Source organism: Chiloscyllium punctatum, chromosome 32 (genome assembly GCF_047496795.1).
Source record: "Chiloscyllium punctatum isolate Juve2018m chromosome 32, sChiPun1.3, whole genome shotgun sequence".
In the NCBI taxonomy this organism is placed as follows: domain Eukaryota; kingdom Metazoa; phylum Chordata; class Chondrichthyes; order Orectolobiformes; family Hemiscylliidae; genus Chiloscyllium; species Chiloscyllium punctatum.
In genome coordinates, this window is record NC_092770.1 from 61,476,605 (window position 1) to 61,503,266 (window position 26,662).

Sequence of the window (26,662 nt, forward strand, 5' to 3'; positions counted from 1 at the left end):
GGTTTTGAAAGACGCTATATCAAGACAAATCTCTTTTCATCATCAGATTTGGAACATTAGAAGTTGATGTAAGCAGTGTTAGGTATCAAACAATAAATCAATGGTTCAAACTGAAAAGCTGTATCGTGCTTAACTGAATCTAGCAATTCGATTCTACCCCTGAGACCAATCTCCTTTGAGCAATAGGAAATGTTCTGGTTACTTTAACACGGGTACAGAGAGAAAGTGATCAATTGCTTCATTTTTAAATTATTAATTTTTAAGCTGGTGTTCTAAAACGTATTTTTAAAGGTTTAATTCTAGGCACAATGAGAAGTTAACAAAAACAGAAATTGCTGGTGAAACTCAACAGGTCTGGCAGCAACTGTTGGGAGAAAGCAGAGCTAGCATTTCAAGTCCAGTGACTCTCATCAGAACACTGAGAAGTTATGCTGAAGAGTTAGTCAGTTGGGCTTGTGGGTAATCATTCAGCTCGTACAATTATTTGTCACCTTTTGACTTTGTAGAATGTTAGGACAAATGACACTCATTCTAAACCATTGCCTTCCTCTTATTTCATCCGTAACTTGAACAGGACACACCATTTGCTGACAATGAGCTGACAATGGTCAGATGTTTGCCAGAATGATTATGTAAAGGAACACTACATTGGAAAATACGCTGTAACACATCTATGAATGTTGTGATTGGGAGCCACCTTTTGCTGTCATGACGACTGTGAACATCTATTAGAATAGGGTCTGAGAAAAACAGGGTCCTTGGGTCTTGGCTCCCAGGATCCGTAAATGCAGGGACTTGCAGAGCTAACAACCAAGGCCCTGAGCTGGAAAAAACTTAAGTTTGAGGAGAATTCACACCAGTTAAAATATTTTAAACCCAAATCATGACACATTGAGGATGATCCTCATATGTAGGTGCAGCACCTTAGCAGAACCTTCAAGGGTGAAGTTTCTCATAAAATGGGTGCAAGTGGGGTTTTTCCCTCAATCAAATCTTTGTTCTTTCAGGTACATTATTGTTCTTGATATATCTTTCTCCACAATACTGTTTTACTGCTTTACTGCTGTGTTAGATGAAGAATTGGAGAAACTTCAAAGCTGCGCTGTATCATTCAACTGTAGTAAGGTGCCTATGTAGCCTTGATGATTGTCAATTTTCTGCTTCTGAAGAGATGGCAGAATTAGAGAAACTATGCATGTACCTTTAGATCTCCATTTAGAACTACCCTTATACCACCGCCAAATCTACTGGGACGGAATATTTATCTAGACTAATAAACCAATGGGCACAATTTCAGGTGCAGGGTCACAACCCATGAACATTTTGCACCCACTATCACAGAGGGGGGAGCACGAAAACAAGGTACTGCTTCATTATAGAGCAGAGATCCAAATAGGTCCTGTGTGGTTTGGCTACCTGAACACCCAGCAGAGGGATCAGCAGCATCTTCTGAGAGGAGGTGATGTAGCTAGTCTATCCCTCTTAGCAGAAAGCAACCTTCAATAGGCTGAGGCCAAGACATTAAACAGATTCAAGAAACCGACAACTTTTCAGATTCTAAATGTATCATCAGGTATGGGGATGAAGGGCTGAATCACCTATACCTAGCTTCTATGTTTGATTTCTTTGCCATCATCTCTTTCATGACCCACCCATACCTATGTCCTACAAATAATTTGGAAAACACTACTGCAGATCAACGGGGCTAAGACAATAAAGATTTAAAGTAGCATTCACAGTAGTATTCTATGCTCTTAACCATTGGCCCATACACACAGCCACACACTTAAGTTCTAACTCATACACTCACCCCACTGTCTGTGGAGAGTTTGCACATTCTCCCTGTGTCTGCATGGGTTTCCTCCGGGTGCTCGGGTTTCCTCCCACAATCCAAAGACGTGCAGGTTAGGTGAATTGGCTATGCTAAATTGCCCATAGTGTAGGTTATTAGTCAGGGCTAAATATAGGGCAGGGCAATAGGTCTGGGTGAATTACTCTTTGGAGGGCCAGTGTGGACTTGTTTGGCTGAAGGGCCTGTTTCCACACTGTAAGGATTCTAATCACTTCCCTGCGCCAACTTCCACTAATCTCTTCAAGACGTATGACCTCTATTTACTATCATTTCTAGCTCATTAAATCTAATTTGATGCTGCTGGCACTCATTAAGCACATTTTATTCATTCATAGAACAGCATATATAATAAAGAACAGTACAGCACGGTACAGGCCATTCAGCCCTCAATGTTGTGCCGACCTTTTATACTACTCTTTGCCCTTTTCACTGTACTCCCATTATTGCTTGTTAACTGACACTCATAGTTCCTACAATCCTAAAGAGGGTGCAATATTCAAGGCACCTGGAGTTAAATAGGCACAAGTCAGTGAAAGTGTTTAGGGTGGGTTGAGAAAGTGGTTAATAAGACACATGGGATCCTGGGACTTATCTGTGAAAATATCATCACATGGATTAAGATCAGAGGTAGGTCATCTGTCCCTATGGTGAAAGTGAGGACTGCAGGTGCTGGAAACCAGAGTTTAGATTAGAGTGGTGCTGGAAAAACATAGCAGGTCAGACAGCATCCGAAAAGCATGAAAATTGACAGAACATACCCAGGGATGGTAATGGTTGTGACTGGGACATGGTCTGTAAAGTATGGTTCTTTGAACATGACAAAATCACGGGGTCTCTTGACGGGTCTGTGAGATAGCTGTCCAAACTCTGGTATGAGCCGTCAGATGGTAGTAAAGATGAATTTGCAGGGTCATCACGGTGGAGCTTATCATACGATTTTCAGTTCTTAGGTTGATATCAGGATGTCTGTCCAGTTTCAGTCCTCTTTGAAACTTTTCAGTAGTTAGACACAAATTAGAATACTTTCCATGCATCCCCTTCTTCTAATCCATCTTAAAATACTTCCCAACGGTTAGATTTATTGCATCAACTGAGATGAATGTCTCCCTTTTCTCTAGAGATTGGCCAAGTGACCAAGTTGTTTCATGCTGCCTCCTTATTCCCATGTGTTGATCCTTGAAATTACCTGACAAATCTGCCTCCCCTAAGCAGGCACAGAACTTGGTACTGACACTTATCCAGAGATTATTACTTCCAAAGCTCTTTACTTTAATCTGTCTCTTAACTCCTGAAATTTATTGCGTATGGTCTCTGTTTCTCATCTGTCTATAGTGTTGGCTGTCATGTAAACCATGAACTGTAGTTTCTCCACTTCCCATCACGAGACTTTATTCTTTCATTTAGTCAAGTCCTGAACGGCGGCGACAGCAAAGGAAGCCATTATTCAGGACTCAAGGTCACTCTTGAGCTGAAAATGTGTTGCTGGAAAAGCGCAGCAGGTCAGGCAGCATCCAAGGAGCAGGACATTCTGTCAAACTTTCTTGCATCGAGTTCCTGACACAGGAGTAATGACAACAGTTCTGATCTTCATATTATGTATCTTTTAAAAAAATGATACAGGCATTGGAGAGATCCAGACAAGGTTTATGAGACTGATACCAAGACAGAGTGTCCTCTGGCCCAGATGGGATTTATCCCAGGATTCTCTGGGAAGCCAGTGGAGATTGCCAAGCCTTTGGCTTTGAACTTTATGTCGTCATTGCCTACAGGAATAGTGCTAGAAGACTGAAGGATAGCAAATGTTGTCCTCGTATTAAAGAAAGGGAGTAGACACAACCCTGGCAATTATAGACCTATGAGCCTTACTTTGGTCATGGGTAAAGTGTTGGAAAACGTTATAAGAGATAGGATTAATAATTATCTAGAAAGGAATAATTTTATAGGGATAGTCAACACGATTTTGTGAAGGATAGGTCTTGCCTCACAAATCTTATTGAACTCTTTGAGAAGGTGATCAAACAAGTGAAGGAGGGTAAAGCTGTTGATGTGGTGTATTTGGATCTCAGTAAGGCGTCTGAGATGGTTTCCCATGGTAGGCTTTTGCACAAAATATGAGGCATGGGATTGACGGTGATTTGGCGGTTTGGATCAGAAACTGATCCAAAGAAGACAGATGAAGTGGTAGCTGATGGGAAATGTTCATTCTGGAGTACAGTTACATGTAGTGTACTGCAGGGATCTGTTTTGGTTCCACTGCTGTTTGTCATTTTTATATGACCTGGATGAGGACATAGAACGATGGGTTAGTAAATTTGCGGATGACACTAAGGTCGGTGGAGTTGTGGATAGTAATGAAGGATATTGTAGGTTACAAAGGGTCATAGATGGGCTAAGAGGTGGCAAATGGTGTTTAACATGAAAAAGTGCGAGGTGATTTACTTTGGAAGGAGCAACAGGAATGCAGAGTACTGGGCTAATGGTAAGATTCTTGGTAGTGTACATGAACAGAGAGATCTCAGTTTCCTGGTACAAGATTCTGGTCACCGATTATAGGAAGGATGTGGAAGCTTTGGAAAGGGCTCAGAAGAGATTTACTAGAATGTTGCCTGGTATGGAGGGAAGGACTTAGGAGGAAAGGCTGAAGGACTTGAGGCTGTTTTTGTTAGAGTGAAGTTGAGAAGTGACTTAATTGAGACATATAAGATAATCAGAGGGTTAGATAGGGTGGACGGTGAAATCCTTTTTCCTCAGGTGGCGATGGCTAGCATGAGGGGTCATAGCTTTATATTGAGGGGTGATAGATATAGGACAGATGTCAGAGGTAGGTAAAAACAAGGACTGCAGATGCTGGAAACCAGATTCTAGATCAGAGTGGTGCTGGAAAAGCACAGCAGTTCAGGCAGCATCCAAGCAGCAGGAAAATCGACGTTTTGGGCAAAAGCCCTTCATCAGGAATAGAGGCAGGGTGCCTGCAGGGTGGAAAGACAAATGGCAGAGGCAGTTGTCAGAGGTAGTTTCTTTACTCAAAAGAGTTGTAGGGACATGGAACACACTGCCTGCAACAGGAATAGACTCGCCAACTTTGAGGGCATTTAAATGGTCATTGGATAGGCATATGGACTACAATGGGATAGTGTCGTATAGATGGGCTTCAGATTGGTTCCACAAGTCGGCGCAACATCAAGGGCCGAAGGGCCTGTACTATAATATTCTATGAGAGCTTATGATGGATTCTGTTGTTGTTTCGACAAATAAGCATTAGTGGAATGAAAATAATGCTTCTAGCATGATATCACCAGTGTTTGATGTCAGACCTAATTCTGATTTACATAACTGTTTGCAAATGAAGTCAGCGTTGGTGGCACAGACAGAAGCACTGGCTTTGCACTGCACTCACTTAGCCTGAAGGCACTTGATTCGATTCTCAAATGTTGAAATCACTTGATGACAGAAACGCTTCCACTTCAGTTTGTTGAAGATTTTTAAAAGCATCTCCATGTACTGTGATCCAGCTTGCAATTTCTAAAATGGTCTTTCAGGTTGTCTTTATATCCAAGTTTTGGATGTGCTGTGGTGTGTTCTACACTCAGCTGCCTGTCGAACACTGCCTTTCGGATCCAGATTCTTCCCGTGACTCAGTCAGGGAATCTGAGGTCTGATGAGCATGCTCTCAATGCCAGGTACACAGCATTTTGTTAAATATTGGGATTTTGTCCCAGAGCCAAATGTTGCAAATAGATAACGAGTCTTGAGAAGATTTGTTGCTCAGGTTGAGGTTCTGGATGTAGGTTTGCTCGCTGAGCTGGAAGGTTGCAAATAGATCTCACAGCACAAAGATGGAGTGCTTCTAGTTCCTTTATTTGATGCTGGCAGGTTGTCTAAGCTTTGCAACCATAAAGTAGTAATGCACTGCCTGGTCAACTTTGATCTTTGTTGAGACAAACTCCATACTGTGAGGTTATGTCTACCAGGAAAGACTAAATAGACTACAGCTGTTTCCATACCAAAGAGAGGACTTAGGGTTGGCTTGTTAGAGCTTGATAGGGTAGATGTAGAGCTGCTTCCACTTGTGGGCAAGACTGAAATTCGTAGCCATAAATATAAAAATAGTTACTGGTAAGTGCAATAAAGAATTCAGGAGAAATTTCTTGACACAGTGAGTAGGTAGGGAATACAGCCCTCTCAACCACATAAAGCAGTTAAGCTGTGTAGTGTAGATGCAATCAAGGGAAGCTAGATATGCCCTCGAGGCAGCAAGGAATTGAACGTTATATTGACAGGGTTCTATGATGAGGGTTGGGAGGAGCTCATGTGAAGCACAAACACTAATATGGACCTACAGGACTGAACAGCCTGTTTCTATGCTGCAAATACTTTGCAATACTTTGTGACTATATTGTCACCATAATTATTTCTGTCCATTAACATCAGCATATGCCAGCAAAACAAAACTGCCAGAGCATATTCCAGCACCAGTGCACCAAACTGTTAACTTTGATTTGCTGCAGTTGCCTGTGGTTTGACCAAATGCTTTCTGTTAATTTAGTTTTATGATATGTGCCTTCTACTTTCTCAGTTTTTAATTGTTGAGATAATTAACTGCCTAGTTTCAGTGTTTGATTTTCGGGCTGGAGGTAGTCCAGTGTCTCATTCTGTTGGGTCAGTGCATGGGTCTACAAATGTGACTGATGTGGCAGCTGCTTGCGTCTCTCGGTAATATGACCTTTTCATTTGAGCTAGTTGCTGTCACATCTCTGCTGCTGACACTCCCTCTGCATACAAAACTAAATATTAGAAGGACCAAAACCATCATCTTTGGTTTCTGCTTCTCTCATCTCCTGAAGGAACTGACGGCGCTGCTGGGATACAGACTCTCAGCTATCAGACAACCTTTCTATTGCACATGGAACAATGGAAACCAATCAAGACTTTCCCTGTTATACCCAAACATTAATTTTATTCTTTATTTTCACAAGAAAGGGAGCAATTATAGGCCCTCCTAGTTACCCCTGGAAAGGTGATGGTAAGCCACCCTTTTGGCTTGATACAATGACTAGCTTGCCAGGAGACTTTGGATGGCAGATAAAAGCCAACCAGATAATTATATAGCTGTAGTTGCATATAGGTCAGATCTAAACGGAGCTCTGGTTTCTTTCTCTAAAGAACATGGGAACTTTTACAGCTGAGATCTGAGGAAGTTGATCTGTGTTGTTTCTCCAGCACGGGACCTATTCTTTGCAGTAACAGAAAAGCCATCAATGTTTGCAATTTTGAACTTGGAGTAAATAGGATCCAGATTAAACAATATCAGGAGTGAGAATGTCAGATAAATCAAATTGCAATTTAGTCAATTGATTTGACTAAACAAATTATTTAGTTGTCACACCCTGAAGCAATTGTACTGAGTTGCAGACTGATACATGTATGCTATAAAGGGTCCACTGTGATTCACCGGAATGTCATTAGGATGCAAACGTTTAAACAGTGAGAACAAGTTACATAAACCTAAGGCATGGGTGATCTATGTTTTAATATGTTCAAAAGATTAAATGGACAGATTATCTCTTTCCTCAGGAGAGTGGCAGGGAGAATCCAAAACAAGTTAGCATAAACTTAAACACCTGCCTAGCTGTCCAGTGTGAAATCAGGAACCATATTTTTCACAAAAAGGGTAACTAGACATCTGGAACTCACCTCCAAAAGGCAGAAAATTGTCAGTCAACAGGAAGTTTCAAGATTGATGAATTGTTGTCAGGTAAGAGTATCATGGCAAATTTACCTTTTACCATGGAATCATTGTTAACAATTGCTCACTAACAAATAAGATTGTTCACCTTGGAAGTTCCATGTTCTAGGTAGACACCTTGTGCAGGACACCTTTTAACAGGGAATGCTGTTATACATCAGCAGACACACAGTCCTTGATAGAGACAGATCCAGTTCCAGTAGGAAAGGAAGCATTGACGACTGGGGATCTTCGTAAGCCGCAACCTTCATCCGGCGTCGCAGCCATTGATATCACATGAGGATCCTCCACCTGGATTGCTGTTTAGGACTTGTTTTGGATTGTGCTTTGTCTGGTCCATCCCCTCTGACCTGACCATCATGACTGGCTCTGCCTTGAGTTGAGAACACCCGATAGCATCATTCTCAAGATCAAAGGATCTCAGTCAAGGCAATGATCCACAAAAACGTATCAAGGGATATGGAGTAAATGCAGATAAATGGGGCTGAGGTACGGGCAAGCCCTGATCTAACTGGATGGTAGAACAGAGGGCTGAATGGCTCACTCCTGATAGCTGCAGTGCTAAACCATCGTAATTCATAATAGTCAAATTGGTCTGGATATGTCAGCTTTTTAAAAAAGATGGGCCAGCAAGAAAAAAATGCTGCTGAGCAAAAAGCTATCTTCAACAATGAAATTATTTGAGCACAATCACGGTATATTCCCTCTAAAAGGAGAGGCAGAACAAACAAATCCAGAGCTCCATGGTTAAAAAAGCGATAATAATTAAGATAAAAAAGTGAAACAACGTGTTTACAAAGGTGCCATATAGAAAATACAACTGAGAACCAACAGCAGGATGGAAAGTTTTGAGGAGAGGTGAAAACACATTTATGAGATGTGAAGAAGGATTATGAGGAAAGACTAATGGCCAACATAAGGTGGAATCCGAAGAGGGATCTTCAATAAATAAATAAATAAAAGGGGGGAAATGAGTGTAGCCAATCAGGGATCAAAAAGAAAATTTACACATGGGCTCGGCTGAGGTATTAATTGAATATTTTGTATCTCTCCTCTATTCAGACCCTGGTGACAGAAGAGGAATGTCATTAGAAGAGTTAAAAATTGATAAGGAGGAAGTGATGGATAGATTGACAATAATTAAAGTTGACAAGGCACTGATACATGATGAACTGCATCCAAGGATATTGAAGAAAGTTAGAATGAATTTGTGGGGGTACTGGTCACAATCTTTCCTAGACTCAGGGACAATGCCAAAGGACTGAAGCATGGCAAAAATTACACTCTTGTTTTAAAGAAAAATGCTTGTAAGGATAAGGTCAGTAATTCCAGACCAGTCAGTTTAATTTCAGTGGTAGGATGCTTCTCTAAATAATTATTTGGGATGGAATTAATGGAAAGGGAGAGGCCTTGATTAGGAAGCGTCGGCGTTAATTTCTAAAGGGGAAATTGTGTTTAAATAAGTTGGGAGTTTTCTAATGAGCTAACATAAAGGATCAATTAGGGTAATACTGGATTTTCAAAAGACATTCAATACAACAGGCTTGTATTGACTTAGAAAAGTTATAGCTCAAGGAATAAAAGCTATAAAAGTAGCAACATGGTTAAGAATAATTGGAAAAGTAATAGAGAGTAAAATTCAATGGATAGCTTCAGACTGGAGGAAGGTTTGCAGTGGAACTCTTCAGGAGTCAGTTTCGGACCCTTGCTTTTCCTGACCTATATTAGTGATCTAGGTATTGGCGTGTAGGGGACAATTTCAAAGATTGCAGAGGATTGGCAACTTGTAAGCATTGTAAATTGTAAAGGAGGACAGTGCAGAACTCCAACAGGACCAGGAAAATTGGTGGAGTGGGCAGATAGGTGGCAGATGAAGTACAACATGAAAGTTCTTCATGGGAAGAACACAGACAGGCAATAGAAAGATATCATTCTTCAGGGGCAGTGGATCTGCATAGATCACTGAAGGTGGCAGGACAGATCAGAAGAGCAGATAACAATGTATACAATTCCTTGGACTTTATTAATAGGGTTATACAGGAAGAAAGAGATTTTGGTGAACTTAAATAAGACAATTGCTGTACCTCAGTTGGAGCCCTACATACAGTTCTGGGCAGCACACTATCAGAAGATTGAGAATGCAGTGGAAAAATTTAGAGAGACTCACAAGAATGGGTCCAGGGATGAATAAACATTCCAGTTATGAGGATAGATGAGGGAGGTTTGCGACTACTGTCCTTGCTGAGAAGACTATAAGGAGCTCTGGTTGAGGTTTTACTAAGTTATAAGAGATCTTAATAGAGGAGAAACTGTCCTCAGTCATTCGAGGAATGAGTTCAAAGAGGGACAGATTTAAACTTTGCAGATCTGCAAAAGTAACTTGCAAACATGATAGGAGAAATAAATCTGATTTTCTTCCCGCAATGAGTGGTTCAACTCTGGAATGCACTGCCTGGAAGTGTGGCAGAGGCAGGTTCAATTGAGGTATTCAAAACAACACTGATTAATGATTAAAAAATTGTAGGAGTAGAAGAAAAAAGAAGAATGACACAAAAAGATAATGCTCATTTGGAAAGCGCGTGCAGACAGGATGGACCAAACGGCCTCCACCTGCACCGTAATAATGTGATTTCTGAAGGTGGTAGATAAGACTAAATGATGGAAGATCAGGATTAAATAATCCTAATGTTCCTACGTCAGAAATTGTGGATGACCAAATATCGACAAACAACCACATTTACCAGAGAGCTCACATCAAGAATGGCCCACTGAGCAAGGGACCAGAGAGAGCTAGCAATCCATTGAAGAGGTGATTTGAGCACAAATCATTGCTGGGTGAGGAGGCAGGAAAACTGAGAAGCAAATCTTGTGGTCCTGAATGTTTCTTTAGTGTGGCATTGCTAGACAGCAAGCCATAAGTTAGCACTATGGTGCCAACAAAATACTGGAAATGATGCTATGTCCAAGATTTCATGCAGAACTCCTCAAAATGCCCACCAAACAAATACACTTCCAAATCAAGGGCTTGTGAACAGAAGTACGCTGTGTTGATACATAAGATGTCAAGAATCACATCTTGATTGAGCTTAAACTTATCAAAATGGCATTCAATCATCTCCGCTGTTAATTTTGGATGCCAAGCCTGAGGACCGATGAAAGAAAATTGATGATCATTTTTAATATGGGATTTAGCATTATAGTGTGTTTTTTTTTTGTACAACCAAATTGAGGTGGTTTTCCAAGGTTGCACGAATTAATGAGCAGTGTGGGTTTTTATTTGAGTTTGTCATCTAAAATATGAATGAGGTACTGTACATGCACTTCCCACACAGCGCCAGGTCTGAGAATTACACAGAATGTACACCACAGATCCAACCAACTTGTGTTGTGATTTATTCTCCATACTAACCTCTTTCCAACCCCCAAAAAGTAACCCTATCGGCATAACCTTAGAGAAATTAAAATAAAACTAGAAGATACAGAAGCAGAATTAGCCCATTCAGCCGATTGAGTCTGCTCTGCCATTTAATTATGGCTGATATGTTTCTCAATCGCTAATCTCCTGCCATCTCACCATTATCCTTGATCCCCTCACTAATCAAGAAACTATCTCTGTCTTCAATACATGCAATGAATTAAGTACACACTACAGACCTCTGTGAGAATGAGTTCCAAACATTAACCACCTTCTGGATGATGAAATTCCTCCTCATCTCAGGTTTAAAGAGTTGTCCCTTCACTCTGTGACTCTGACCCTGGGTCTGAGTGTCTCCTGCTAGTGTAAACATCTTCTCCACACCCACTCTGTCCCAGCCTCTCGGTATTCTGCAAGTTTCAATTAGATCCCCGCTCATCCTTCTAAATTCCATTGAGTACAAACCCAGAGTCCTCAACTATTCCTCATATGACAAATCCTTCATTCCCAGGATTATTCTTGTAAACGTCCCCTGGACCCCATCAACGTCAGCACATCCTTCCTTAGCTACGGGGTCGAAAATTGCTCATAGCTTTCCAAATGTAGTGTGTCCAGAACCTTATACAGCCTCAGCAATTGATTTCTGCTCTTATATTCTAGCCCTCTAGAAATCAAAGCATTAGCCTTCCTAACTGCCACTTGAAGTTACATGTTGACCATAACAGAATCCTGAACTAGGATTCCCAAAGCCTTTCCCCATTTAGAAAGTAGTCTTCACTTCATTCTTCCTTCTTGGTAAGGGGATCAAGGCTTACAGGAGAAGGCAAGAGATTGGGTTGAGAAACATATCAGCCATGATTCAATGGCAGAGCAGAACTGACGGACTGAACAGCCTAATTCTGTTCCTATACCTTATGATCTTGGACTTACCTTCTAACGTGTCAATACTAATTGCCTCAAACACTGTGCAACTTTTTAATCACATTCTAACCACACTCAGTGTAAAGAACTCTCTCATTGAATCAACTGAATTCACCTTAGATTTACAGCTCCTGGCTGTGGTCCACCCCACAAATGGAACATCTTTTCAACATCTATTTTATCAAATTCCTCCTTACTAACAAGGACACTGAACAACTTTACAAATCAAAATATTACTTTGCAAATAACACTGCCGGAAGATTTGATGAACTGAGATTCTGTCTTCACAAGAAACACTGTCCACAAAATGTGCCTCTGGTTCCTTTTAATCATGATTTATTGCAAAGGCTCAACAGCAGGTGTCTTTTTTGTGTAGAAGCAACAGAATCCAAGTTGCTAAACTACTTAAGATTGTTATGGGTAATGTATCACAGTGGTTATGGCTTCATATTCTAGCACAGAACATGTGTTTGTATAAGGATGAGTGCCATATACTTCACCAAGGGGAGAGAAAAGCAGGGAAGTAGAGAGTGGGGGGACAGGGAGTGGAAGCTGCAATGTCACCTGTTACACAATGAAAACTGCCATGAATGGTTTAATCCGCCTTGTCAGGCATTGAACAGTTACAAAAAAAAAGTGCCTGGGCCCATTGCATCTGTGGACAATGTCCCCACACATCCATGCTCTGTTTTCTGGGGAGTTTGCACACAGAGGGGGTGGGGGAAGTTTGCAGCTCTCTACATAGGCTGGGCAGTGAGAGTCAAACAAAGAGAATGTTGTCTGGCTCAAGAGGCATAAAAAAAGTGATCGTTTCATTGAGATGCGAGGCAAGCCTAAACTGCCAATTGCTCACTAAATCAAACCAACGAGCAGCAGGAATGGGACCAGCTGCTGAGGCTGCAAAATGACATAACCAGTTTTATTTAGGTTGCTGAAAAGAGACATATTGTTGAAGCGCGTGCAAACTCACAAATAGGCCAGTGGTCACTACTGTGCGATTCTTGGGTTCAAAAATCTACTTTGCAAATCTACCTTGGAAATTTCAACACCAGGTTAAGCAAGCTATTTCACACTGCTACTATACAGTCATTAGGCGAGTGGTGTTTTCCACAAACAGGATGGTGCTAAAAATGCAAAAAGAAATTCTGCTTATCACACAGATAAGCAACATTGTGCATGAACTTTAGTCACTGTGATAAGAGGCATGCATGCCTCATGTTGAATAAATCAAACGGCACTTTGCTTTGGTTGTGGAATAGGCAGAGTGGAGACTGTATGCTTGCAATTCCCGAAACTACAAGTCTATTGTTACGTGTGGTTGTGCAATTGGGTGTACTTTTGAATAATCCTAAACAATTTACAGCTACACGAACAACTAATTTAATAATATCATTTGAGATTGCTATGTGGCTCATTTATAGTTGCTGAAAGCAATATATATTCATGCAAAACAACAAGTTCCTTCTAAACATAATACCTCTAGGTTCTTCTTAAATTACCCAGGAGCTTGGAAAACCTTCACTTGCTCATTGCTAACTCAATGGCAGCCTCAGCCAACTAGAGACAACTTTGCCAACCAGAAAGCACCCGTTTTGTCCTGGAGTCTAAATTGTTGAGTGTGTGTTTGAAATTTATCATTCCTGCACTTGTCCTCACAAGCGCAAGACGAAAAGCTCATGGCATCAGATCCAACATGAGGAAGCAAATCCCATACTGCTCACCACCTTTAATGCATCATTTGAGCTGATGAACCAGTCTGTGCCCATGTTGAGCACTAACTGGAAGAAGCACTGAGGCTGGGAAGTGCATAGGACGTTCTCTGGACAGGGACTTTAATGTACATTAACAAAAGGGAAAAGATTTAAAAGGGGCAACTTTTTCACGCAAAGGGTGGTATGTGTTTGGAACGAGCTGCCAGAATATTTAAAAGGCATCTGGATGGGTATATAAATAGGAAGGGTTTGGAGGGATATGGGTCAAGTGCTGACAAGTGGGACTAGATTAATTTAGGATGGAAAATAGGTGAAAGCGAAGACTGCAGATGCTGGAGATCAGAGTCAAGATTAGAGTGGTGCTGGAAAAGCATAGCAGGTCAGGCAGCATCCGAGGAGCAGGAAGATCAACGTTTCAGGCAGGAGCTCTTCATCAGGAATGAGGGATGAGAAAATGTTCATCCTGGAGTTCAGTTATTTGTGGTGTACCACAAAGATCTGTGCTGTTTGTCATTTTTATAAATGACCAGGATGAGGGCGTAGAAGGACGGGTTAGTAAATTTGCAGATGACACTAAGGTCAGTGGAGTTGTAAGTTACTGACAAAGGATGCTGCAGGTTACAAGGGGACATAGAGGAGTTGCAGAGCTGGGCTGAGAGGTGGCAAATAGAGTTTATTGCGGAAAAATGTGAGGTGATTCACTTTCGAAGGAGCAACAAGAATGCAGAGTACTGGGCTAATGGTAAGATTCTCAGCAGTGTAGATGAACAGAGAGATCTCGGTATCCATGTACATAGATCCCTGAAAGTTGCCACCCAGACTGATAGGGTTGTTAAGAAGGCATATGGTGTGTTAGCTTTTATTGGTAGCGGGATTGAGTTTCTGAGGCATGAGGTCATGCTGCAGCTATACAAAACTCTGGCACGGCCGCACTTGGAGTATTACATACAGTTCTGGTCACCGCATTATAGGAAGGATGTGAAAGCTGTGGAAAAGGTTCAGAGGAGATTTACTAGGATGTTGCCTGGTATGGAGGGTAGGTCTTATGAGGAAAGGCTGAGGGACTTGAGACTGTTTTCGTTAGTGAGAGGAAGGTTGAGAGGTGACTTGATTGAGACATATAAGATAATCAGAGGATTAGATAGGGTGGACAGTGAGAGCCTTTTTTCTCCAATACTGTTGGGTAGCATGAGGGGACATAGCTTTAAACTGAAGGACAGATGTCAGAGGTAGTTTCTTTACTCACAGTTAGTAGGGCCCTGCCTGCAACAGTAGTAGACTCACCAACTTTAAGGGCATTTAAATGGTCATTGGATAAACATATGGGTGAAAATGGAATAGTATAGGTTAGAAGGGCTTCAGATTGGTTTCACAGGTCGGCACAACATCAAGGGCAGAAGGACCTTACTGCGCTGTAATGTTCTATCACTACTGACTGGATGGTTAAGTCCTAAAGCTTGCTAGACTGGATCCAAGGTCAGTGAGGGAACCAACATGAGGGAAAAAAATCTACCTGTTCATGATACATCTGTCTGTGACAGTACTGGTAGGAGTAAAAGCAACCAAACAGTTCTTGGAGACAAAAAAAACCAAAAAAAATTTGTTAAAAATCGGTCTTCACGTTGAGGACACCCTCTGTGTGTTGTGTGGCAATACTGTTGTGATAAATGGGATGGTGTTCAAACAGATCTAGCCATTTGAAACTGGGCATCCACGATGCTCTAGGCCACCAATAGAATTATCATCAACCACAATCTGTAACCTCATGGTCTGGTATATTGTTACAATTCTTGACAGGCTGAGTCCATTCTGAAAATGTGTTGCTGGAAAAGCGCAGTAGGTCAGGTAGCAACCAAGGAGCAGGAGAATCTATATTTCGGGCATGAGCCCCTTCTTCAGGATGACTCCGTTGCCCATTAGTGTAAATGTATTGACTCAATCAAAAAAGGACAAAATTCTTTAACTATCCAGAATAAAGGAGGCTTTTCACCATACATCTTTAATAAACTTAATTGCTTATTTACTAAAAATAAAACATTATTGAATAAGTGGCAAACCTGGTTAACAACCATTCTATAATTTGAAATTAATGCATGCCCTCTTAACCGCAAATACATTGATACACAACAACACAGCTCCACAGGGAAATTATTTTTTTAACTAAAAGGCAAAAAGGAAAAATATCAAAATTGTCAGCCAAGGGCCCCAACACAAAATGGGATGATCTCCCATGTTTTCCTGTTGATGAGATTGAGATACTGACCAGCTTCAAGCAATGGAACATCTTCAGACTAAACTTCAATTTAGATGGATAGTCAGTTAGACCTTTGAGTAGAAGTAGCAGTTCAGCTTTTAAGATTTATGAGGTAGTCAGAGATATTGATATTTGGTTACTTTCTCAGGCTCCTAAAAATACTTCGCTGTGTGACCTGCGCAGCTTGCAGTGCTGTAAGATTTCTTCTTCCTTTTTCAGGACAGAAAGAGAGAGTCTTGCATACTAGAAGTTTCGGAGATCGCTTCTTTCCACTGATACACTGAAATTGCCTGTAAGAGAAGAGCGTTCCCAAGCAACCTTCTTCATGTAGGGAAACCAAGTTTGTCCTGTAATTAAAGCAATAAACCTCACCTCTCTCAAAAACTTTGCTTGCCTCCTTTAGAAAGTTAGTTAATTTTTCGATAATTTGGATGAGAGTCGCAGCCAACACGACTGCTGAACAATTCTCAGGTATCACATGTCTCTTCAAAACATCTGTCAAACCTTATCAATCCACAAAGTCAAGACAGTTCCACATTCCAGTTCCTCATATTCCTTAAGTATAAATATCTATTCCTAATGATATCACCAACTCTATCATTACCACCAAGCCAAGGGATTAACCCTAGTTTAATGCAGAGTGCAGAGGGGCATGGCAGGAGCAGCACCACACATACTTAATAATGAGACATCAACTTGTTGGAAGCTGAAACATGAAAATGTTTGCAATATAAAACTTGTATACAATAGATATTAGAACTAAGCGACTGAAGTTCTGCAGTCCTGCCACATCCAGTTGTGAAAGTTGGTGAACCTTTAAACAATTAATGAGAGGGGGAGGCACCACAAACATATTCACCCTAATTGGTGGAAGAGCTCAGCACATGAAGCATTTGTAACAACTCTCAGTCAAAAGTGCCAAGAGAACGATACATTGGAAACTTCAAAAGGATGCTAAAATGTGGCAAGTGCCTGCCTTCAGTCAATTCAACTCACCCACTGGTATCAAGAATCGGCCAAAGGCACTAGATGCTACAAAGATAATAGGCACACTCAAGATTCCAGCAGTAGTATTCACAACTTGAGTTCCAGGACTAGGCTCCCATCACAGCAAAGCTGCTTCAGTAGAGCTACAACACTGGCTTCTACTTGGCAATGTGGAAAATTATCCAGGTAGTTCCCCTCCACAAAAAGCAGGATTAACCTATCCAACACAATTACTACCCCATCGGTTTACTCTCAATCAGTGGCAGTGATATGGAGAGTAATGGTTAGTGCTATTAAATGGCATTTCTGAGAACAATCTGCTCATTGATCCTCAGTTTGGGCTTGACCCAAATATGGACATATGTGGAGTAATATGGAGTAACTACCTTTGACGTTAAGGCAGTATTTGATTGACTAAGGCACCAAGGACTCCTAGGAAAACGAGAATCCGGTAGAAAAATCTCCCTCGGATAGAATCAATATCTGGCACAAAGGAATATGGTTGTTGATGTTGATCTCAGACCTAGGACATCTCTGCAGGATCGTGTCCCAGGCCCAGCCATTTTCATCTGCTTCAGCAATGACCTTCCCTCCATCATAGAGCAGCACGGTGGCTCAGTGGCCAGCATTGTTGCCAGGGACCCAGGTTCAATTCCAGCCTTGGCAACTGTCAGTGTGGAGTTTGCATATTATCCCTGTGTCAGCATGGGTTTCCTCCCACAATCCAAAAATGCACAGGTCAGGTGAACTGGGCATGTTAAATTGCCCATATAATTGAGTGATGTGTAGGCTAGATGCATTAGTCAGGGAAATGTAGAGTGATAGGGTTGGGGAATGTGTCTGGGTAGGATACTCTTTGGAGGATCGGTGTGGACTTGTTGGGTCTAATGGCCTGTTTCCACACTGTAGCGAGTCTATGATAAGGTTGAAATGTAGTTGTACACCGATTGCTACACAATGTGCATCAACACTGACAACTCCAAGAAGAGCTTATACCCGAAACATCAACTCTCCTGTGCCTCAGACACTGCCTGTGCTGCTGTGTTTTTCCAGCACCACCCTTATCGACTCTGATTCTCCAGCATCTACAGTCCTCACTTTCTCCAGAGTCCTGCCTATATCCTATCTGCCCAGAGAGACAGCCCTTTGGCACTGTCTTCCCAGGAAAGAGGCTCCTGCTGTACTGTCTGCCCAGGGGCCAGGTCTCATGAGACTCAGCAAGTTTTATTGAGTATGCCCAGCACCATGTTCACGTACACAGCATTAACGCAGGCCCACACCCACTCACCCTACCTCATTGTGCATTCCAAAGCCACTGTTTTTACCTTGCTTATCCCAGAAGCTCTGACTTATTGCTAGGGATGGATTTATTTGGTTTCAATCTAACTGTCTTACCAGACTGAGCAGCAAAGTGGGTCAATAAATAATTCAACCTAACAAGCAGGGTACATGGTCTGACCTGACATCTACACATAGTCAATTCCACCACCCATTATCCATCCTCTTCCACTTTACCCCTCCTTCACTCTCTCACCATGCATTAACCCCATAGCCTGGAGACTAACTATCTTGCTTGCAGTGCCTGTGACCTGGCTGAGAGCAACTAATTCAGTCTGGCAAGGGATCAAACCTCAAAATATATGGTCTGTATGATGCAGCCATACAAGTATACACCAACTGAGCATTTAATCTTGGCACAAGACTTCAGAAGGATTGGAAGAACCTGAAAGTGCAATTCACCGGAATTATCTCTTGGTTAAAATCAGTTTTGCATTTCTTAAAACACAGGTGATTGGGGAGTAATATAATTGAAGGCTCTAAGGTGATTCGAATACTCAATACAATAGATAAAAAGCAAACGATTTCTTTTGATAGGAATATCCGTAAAAATAGGAAATCACATTAAAATTAGAGGTTTTCCATTTCAGGTGAAGTCAGGAAACACTTGGTCATGGAAAATGTAGTGGAAATCTGGAACATTATTTCCATACAAATTATTGATGCTGGGAGAGTCAACTCAAAAATCCATCAACCTCAGTTTTGGAATTTTGTTCGACAAGAATATTAAGAGACATGGATTGAAGGCCAATAAATTGACTTAAACTACAAGATCTAACAGAAAGGTGGAATCAACTTGGTGGGTTGAACTCCCCATGTTCTTATCAGGCTTCAAGGGAAGGAAGATAAATTGTATGCTTTAAATAGTTATTTACTGTTGCTTATGGCAAATGCACCAGTTTACAAATCAAAGTCATTTATTTTCCCCCAACCATCATTGCTCTATATTTACTTTATATATCGGCAAGCCATGGACAGATAGAAAAGAAGCTGCAGTATGATGCAAAACCTATTTTAAGGAGAACAGGAAATCTGAACCCTGGAATCTGATATAATGTTGGGAAATTAGGTATTGTAAGAAGAGAAAGATTTTATGATTTTCCTGCAATATGCTTGCACAACATTTTTATCACTGCTCCCATGTCCCATTCATGTAGCTGAATCATTGCTCTGCTAGAATGCAGAAGAGGTATATTTGAACCGTTCTATGATTTTGAGGGAGCATAGAACAGTGTTTGTGGGGGCATAGCAGTTTCCAGAAGCTATATCTCATGCCTTAACGGTGGCAGAAATATATCCAACATTCATATTGAGACAGGTAACGATATATATAGATATCCTGTAAGCTACTTCATATAAGCAATGGACCTCTCCTATACACTAACGAGGAGCCAAAAGCTTGTGCATGTCCTGACCATTTATGTATTTGGAGGGGATGCTAGAGTTTACTCTTTGGACTGATAAGTCAAAAGGGGTCCACTGGAAACCTCCAAAATGATAAACCTTTTAGTAGCAGGTATAAAATAACAAAACAACTATTCAAAGCATACTTAAAATAGCAGTGCTCCTAGCTCCATAGCATCACTGCAGGCCTCCCCTCGAAACTGAGATCACACCATTCCACCATCCATTTGCCTCCTGCCACCACACACCCCTGCCGCTCCATCCCATGTTGGATAAGTCCTGAAGGAGCCACAGCTGGAGTCAAACAAGTCTGAATTAATCTGACCACTTAAACTGACCAAGTTGCTCACCCATCGGAATTATGGCAAATAGGTCAAAATTAAGGTGGGGGAGGAGGAGGTGGATAATCCAGGGCTGCTCCTGGCCCTACACAAAAAGGTACACTACACGTTCCCTTCAGCTAAACTATCACTTAAATGTTTGTCAGAACTTCCACAATGTCACCTGACTGGATCAGCATTGACATGCCAATCAGAGCCAGCTGGAGAGTCTGAAGGGTTGGCTCCAGGTGCCCATTAGAATATACTTGTGATCACAATGCCAGCAGCAATATGGCAGCAAGTCACTGCCTCCCATTTTCACCATGCAGATGAAAATTCAGCACAAACATTTTAAAAAATTTTGTTCTCCCACTGAAAGCATTGACGTCTTATGCTTTACAAAGTTCTAGTGAAATCAAACCTTTTTCCCTGCCAGGAGAAAGTGAGGACTGCAGATGCTGGAGATCAGAGCTTTCCTGAAGAAGGGCTTATGCCTGAAACGTCGATTCTTCTGCTCCTTGGATGCTGCCTGACCTGCTGTGCTTTTCCAGCAACACATTTTTCAGCTTGTTCCCTGCCAGTCAGACTTGCACCACTACCATTGTGGCCTTGACCGGCTCCACTGCAAAGCTTGGAGACCTCAAGTCCACGCAACCAGACAGCCTTCAAAACGCACTGCCAACTCGGACTCAGGGACCAAAAGAAAGCTGCAACATATATCTTGCAACTTTGAACCGATTCTAGCCTGATCTGAAGACACTTCCAAGGGACTCAGTCCAGGTCAGTTTTCATCACTAACATCACAATGTAGCCTAGCAGGAAAAGAAGCTCAGAAAGCTTACTGAAACAGTCAAATATTTCTTGCATTCTTCTCTAAAACCAGGGAGTGTTTTTAACATAATGTACTTCCTTTATCTCTTAAAATAAAAATGATTGAAGAGTGTATAGGAACTGGGAGTCCTTGGCTCCATTATCCACAACTGATTCTTAACAAAGGAAGGCAATAAATAAATGGAAAATGCTTGGGGACATTCAAAAATGTCTTGACATCAGAATTAAATCAAAGTGATATTTCTCCTCAGATATCGGGAGTGTGGTTACTACTCCTTTCACCCACTGAATTCAAACAACTGCCTCAGGCTTGTTAAATGCCTAGGTAACGGTGGGGGGAGGCGGGGGAGGTGGTGGAGGGGGTTAAGCGGTTCTGGAATTCATGTGTGATTATTGATTAGGTTCCTTTTGAGAACAATTACCTGTTGCCTCAGTAACAAATTAAAAACAACCAGGACTGGCTGGAAAACACTGATTCACTGTGAGGAGTCTCTCGGGAAAACATGCAGTGAAATGAACTGTCATCTGGAAATGAGCATTTAAAAATCTCAGCTTCCAGTAATGCCAAATGAGTTTTTCTGGTCTGTCAAAGCCTGGGGAATACTGTAGATCAGTTGTCATATCTTGTTACCTCGGTGGTCTAGCACCATGAGTAATCTAACTTCAAAACTCAATCCAAACCACAAGCATGCTGCCCGACTGCGCATACATCTCTTTTCTAGGTCCTCGCCTTAGTAACATCAAGACGGCACAATTTTTTTTTTACAATCATTCTTCTACAGATATTTAAATTATGGAATTCCTCACATCTATCAGTCTCCTTTTCCTCCTATAGTCTACAGTTTTACATGTCAAATCATGGCCTCACATAATTGCCATTTCTGAGTTATGTCTTCTCACTTTTACCTTATATTTATGAGAATATAGAATCAGCAGGAGGCCATTCAGCCCCTCATGCCTTCCCTGAAATTTTATATTAACTCCATTTTCTCAAACTATTCTCTTATTCCTTGATGCCATTACTATCCTGAAATCATATCAGTTTGGAACATTTTCAATGACTGAACTGTCAGCCTGCTGAGGTAGAGAAATCCAAAGACCCTCTAAGCAAAAAAATTTCTTCTCATCTCAGTCATAAAGCTTTGCCCTTATTCTGAGACTGCATTCCCTGGCTCTTGATAATTTGTCCATCTAAACCAGAGGGGAACCTTCCTTATGCTGCATTTGATCCTTATCATAGAATCACAGAATTCCCATAAGTGTGGAAGTCGGCCATTCAGCCCATCAAGTCCATATCAGTGCTCTGAACAGCATCCTATCCAGACCAACCCCTCTATCCTATCCCCATAACCCCATATTTCCCATGGCTATTCACTTGGCCTGCACATCCCCGGACACTGCTTTAACATGGCCAATCCACCTAACTTGTACATCTTTGGACATATGGGTGGAAACCACAGCACCCAGAAGAAACTTACACAGACATGGTAAGAATGTGCACACTCCACACAAATAGTCGCCGAGGCTGGAATTGAACCCGGATACTTGGCACTGGGAGGCAGCAGTGCTAACCACTAATCCATCTTGTTCCTTTACTTTGACTGCATCTGTCCTGAATTTGACTTTGTTGAAATATGGACAACCAAATATCATCAACATTGACTAACTTCTAAGTTATTAGGAAACTAAGTAAGATTTTCAATTGTAAGAATGTTGGTATACAAAACGACAGAAAGACAATCTGAGCTATGACATCATGATGTGATGAGGGATACCATCAACCATAATCTCTCCATAGAAACATGGTAAAAGCATCTAATAATTCTAAAGCCTTTTGCCTACAATAGTCCATTGCACGTAATAATCACTTGTTGTGTTAGTTGTTTCCTGAAATTGTCCTTTATCAGTTTGAAGCTATGTCACCTTCATATAATACTTTTTTCGTACAGTTGTGGTTGAACTTGACATAAAATACCAGATCAACGTTCTCTTTCCATTATTACCTTATACACAATTCAAGATTCCATCCTGTTCAGCTCTATTCAAGTTTTATTTTTCTCCCCAAACACAAATGTTCTTCCATGTAAAGATTCTCTAAGGATCTTACCTTTTGGAAAAGAAACAGGTTTCCTACAAAAGGAAGTGGCTTTGGGTGCTTGATTCCAACCCTTTCCAACTGAGAATAAGGTGCCACCGAGTACCTGTGAGGAACATAAGAACACTAAAGGAAGTAACAATATTATTCTGGTGAATGTTTCCACCTTCTCTCAAAAACAATTGCTGCTGAGCTACAGTTCTAAAGGGTTCCTCCACTACCACAATAAAAGGTAAAGTTTTAATTTACAGGAAGGTCAATTTTGGCAGTATTAGACAAGGACATTCAAAAGTTGATTGGAGGTAGATGTTTGCAGGTAAAGGGATGGCAGAAAATGGAAAGCCTTCAAAAATGAGAGTCCAGAGACAGTATGTTCCTGTTCGTGTGACAGGCAAGGATAGTAGGTGTAGGAAATGCTGGATGCCTGGAGAAATTAAGGATTTGGCCAAGAAAAAGAAGGAAGGATACAGCAAAGATCGAGTGATTCCTTAGAGTATAAAGGCAGTAGGAATATCTTTGAGAGGGAAAACAGTAGGGCAAAAAGAGGACATGAGATAGCTTTGGCAAATAGGGTTAAGGAGAATCGCAACGGATTTTATAAAATCATTAAGGACAAAAGGGTAACTAGGGAGAGAACAGGGCTCCTCAAATATCAGCAAGACAGCCTATATATGGAACTGCAGGTGATAAGGGAAATACTAAACAAGTATTTTGTATCAGTATTTATTGTGAAAAAGGATGTGGAAGATATCGAAAATAGGGATATAGATAGTGGCATCTTGAAAAATGTCCATATTAAAGAGGAGGACATCTTAAAACACAAAGGAGAATAAACCCCCCAGGACCTGATCAGGTGTTATCCTAGAACTCTATGGGAAGCTGGGGAAGCTATTGCTGGGCCCCTTGCTGAGATATGTGGATCAATAGTCACGGGTGAGGTGCCGGAAGACTGAAGGTTGGCTAATCTGGTACCACCTTGCTAAAATAGTGGCAAAGAAAAACAAGGGAACTATCAACCAGTGAGCCTGACATCAGTGTTGGGTAAGTTGTTGGAAGCAATCCTGAGGGACAGGACTTTCAAATATTTGGAAGGCAAGGACTGATTAGGGATAGTCAACATGGCTTTGTGCACAGGAAATTATGTCTCACGCACTTGATCAAGTTTTTTGAAGAAGTAACAAAGAACATTGATGAGGGAAGAGCGGTGGACGTGATCCATAGGGACTTCAGTAAGGCATTCAACAAGGTTCCTTGGTAGACTGGTTAGCAAGGTTACATCACATGGAATATAGGGAGAACTAGCCATTTGGATACAGAATTGACTTGAAGGTAGAAGACAGAGGGCAGTGGTGGAGGGTTGCTTTCAGATTGGAGACCTGTGACCAATAATTTGCCAGAAGGATCAGTACTGGGTCCACCATTTATCATCATTTATATAAATGATTTGGATATGAACATACTAAGTTCAGTTAATAAGTTTGCAGTTGACACCAAAATTGGAGGTGTAGTGGACAGCAAAAAAGGTTACCTCAGATTACAGTGGGATATTGATCAGATGGGCCAATGGGCCAAGGAGCGGCAGATGGAGTTTAATTTAGATAAATATGCAGTGCTGTATTTTGGAAAGGCAAATCAGGACAGGAATTATACACTTAGTAGTACGATCCTGGAGAGTGTTGCTGACCATAGAGACCTTGGAGTGTAGGTTTATAAAATCAGGAGGGCCATGGATAGGGTAAATAGACAGGATAGCATGGTGACTCAATGGTTAGCACTGCTGCCTCACAGCACCAGGGACAAGTGTTTGATTCCAGCCTTGAGCAACTGTGTGTGGAGTTTGCACATTCTCCCTGTGTCAGAGGCGGATTCCTCTGAGTGCTCCGGTTTCCTACCGGAATCCAAAGATGTGCAGGTCAGGTGAATTGGCCATGCTAAACTGGCCAAAGTGTTAGGTACATTAGTCAGGGGTAAACATAGGGTAGGGGAATGGGTCTGGGTGAGTTACTCTTTGGTGGATCGGTGTGGGCATGTTGGACCGAAGGGCCTGTTTCCACACTGTAGGATAATCTAATCTAGACAATGTATGTTTCCTAGGGTGGGGGAGTCCAGAACAAGCCGCCATAGATTTAAGAAGAGAGGGGAATGATTTAAAAGGGACCTAAGAGGCAACTTATTCACACAGAGGGTGGTGCATATATGAGCTGCCAGAGGAAGTGGTGGAGGCTGATACAATTACAACTATTAAAAGGCATCTGGATGGGTATATGAATAGGAAGGGTTTAGAGGGATATAGGCCAAGTGCTTGCAAATGGGACTAGAATTGGTTGGGATATCAGGTCAGCATGGACGAGTTGAACCAAAGGGTCTACTTCAATGCTGTACATCTCTGTGACTCTATTGGATCATCCTTTAGATAGGAATGCCAATGAGACAACGTACTTTGGGAGGAGGACAGGGCATCACAATGGAACGTTTTTGAATATCCCAATGATAGAAGGATGCTAATAAATGTTATCTTACTTCTTCAGAACAAATCTAGCAAAAATATAAATAGACACCCAAATAAACTGAATTTCAAAACTCCTGAAGATTCGACTTCAAACACTTGAGAATTCTGGCAAAGTGCCCACTGGGCACAAAAATATTATGATGATTAATATTTGCTCATTTGACATAGATAGTGGATGCAGCAGAAAATATTATCTATTAGTTTAAACTGAGAAGTGAATTGGGATAACAGCTATTTGAAGCAGGAACACTAGCACATGCCAAGCGGCACGATCCATGTTGTGAAATTCTGTGCATTATATAAGGCAACTGTGGTGGTGCATGGCAATCAGAGCATTCTACATATAATGGAACATAACATGAAAGGTTTTAAGCTTCGTTTAGGAGCGACAGAAGAATCTATGCGAAAAATAAACCATTAAATGGAATCAATTAGAAACTAAGCAGATGGGAAAGCAACAGTGGTTAATTAGTGGCATGGAAGAGAAGCTTGACTGGTCAACACACACATTATAACCACTGTTAAGAGCAATGGAGCAAAGAAGTAAAACTTCAACAAGGAAACCTGATAAACCTAACCAAGTGTTACAGGTATGTTCATGGACATGCTCTATCCACCCAATACCCTTCCCATCCCAGAGATATTAAAGGATCAGGAAGTAAAGGCATCTGCAATATAGGTCTCATGGGTGCACTGCCACAAAGCTAGTTTCTGTATTTATCCAAAGAGCAAAGTAAGTGATGTACACTGGGATGTTCTAAGCGTATGACCAGCTCCTAAAGAAATCCATGTCCTTACTTACTGTAGAAACACAAATGTTTGTAAGGTAAAGGCAGTACCTTAGATTTCTGAGAGGGAGAAACCCTCTTCAGTCAAAAAAGACAAAATGGACAATACTCTAACCCTAGGAGAAAGTGAGGTCTGCAGATGCTGGAAATCAGAGTCAAGAGCGTGTTGCTGGAAAAGCACAGCAGGTCAGGGAGCATCCAAAGAGTAGGAGAATCGACATTTTGGGCCAGAGACCTTCATCAGGAATGAGCCCATTCCTGATGTTTCAGGCCGGACCATACAGCGATTCTCCTGCTCCTCGGATGCTGCCTGACCTGCTGTGCTTTTCCAGTAACACACTCTCGACAATACTCTAGTCCTGCCAATGGTTTAGTCTGGATTACATTGAGAAATGCCTGAAAGCACTAGGCACAATGATGACTATGGATCTTGACAAAATCCACAATGGACTGTTGAAAACCTGCAGCAGAGCTGAATGCGGCCTTCCAG

General features: G+C 41.5%; 1 protein-coding gene across 4 annotated transcripts in view; it reads right to left on the reverse strand.

Annotated features, from left to right (window-relative positions):
- tbxas1 (thromboxane A synthase 1 (platelet)) overlaps window positions 1–26,662 on the reverse strand; it is a 232,902-nt gene that overhangs the window by 169,108 nt on the left and 37,132 nt on the right. For 3 of the 4 annotated variants that reach the window (XM_072552486.1, XM_072552484.1, XM_072552485.1), the window contains exon 3: window positions 22,888–22,981. The exons of the other annotated variant lie outside the window; for it this stretch is intronic. In XM_072552486.1, the coding sequence (XP_072408587.1) occupies window positions 22,888–22,981 (94 nt within the window). The remainder of the gene's footprint in view (window positions 1–22,887; window positions 22,982–26,662) is intronic. 4 annotated transcript variants of the gene reach the window in all.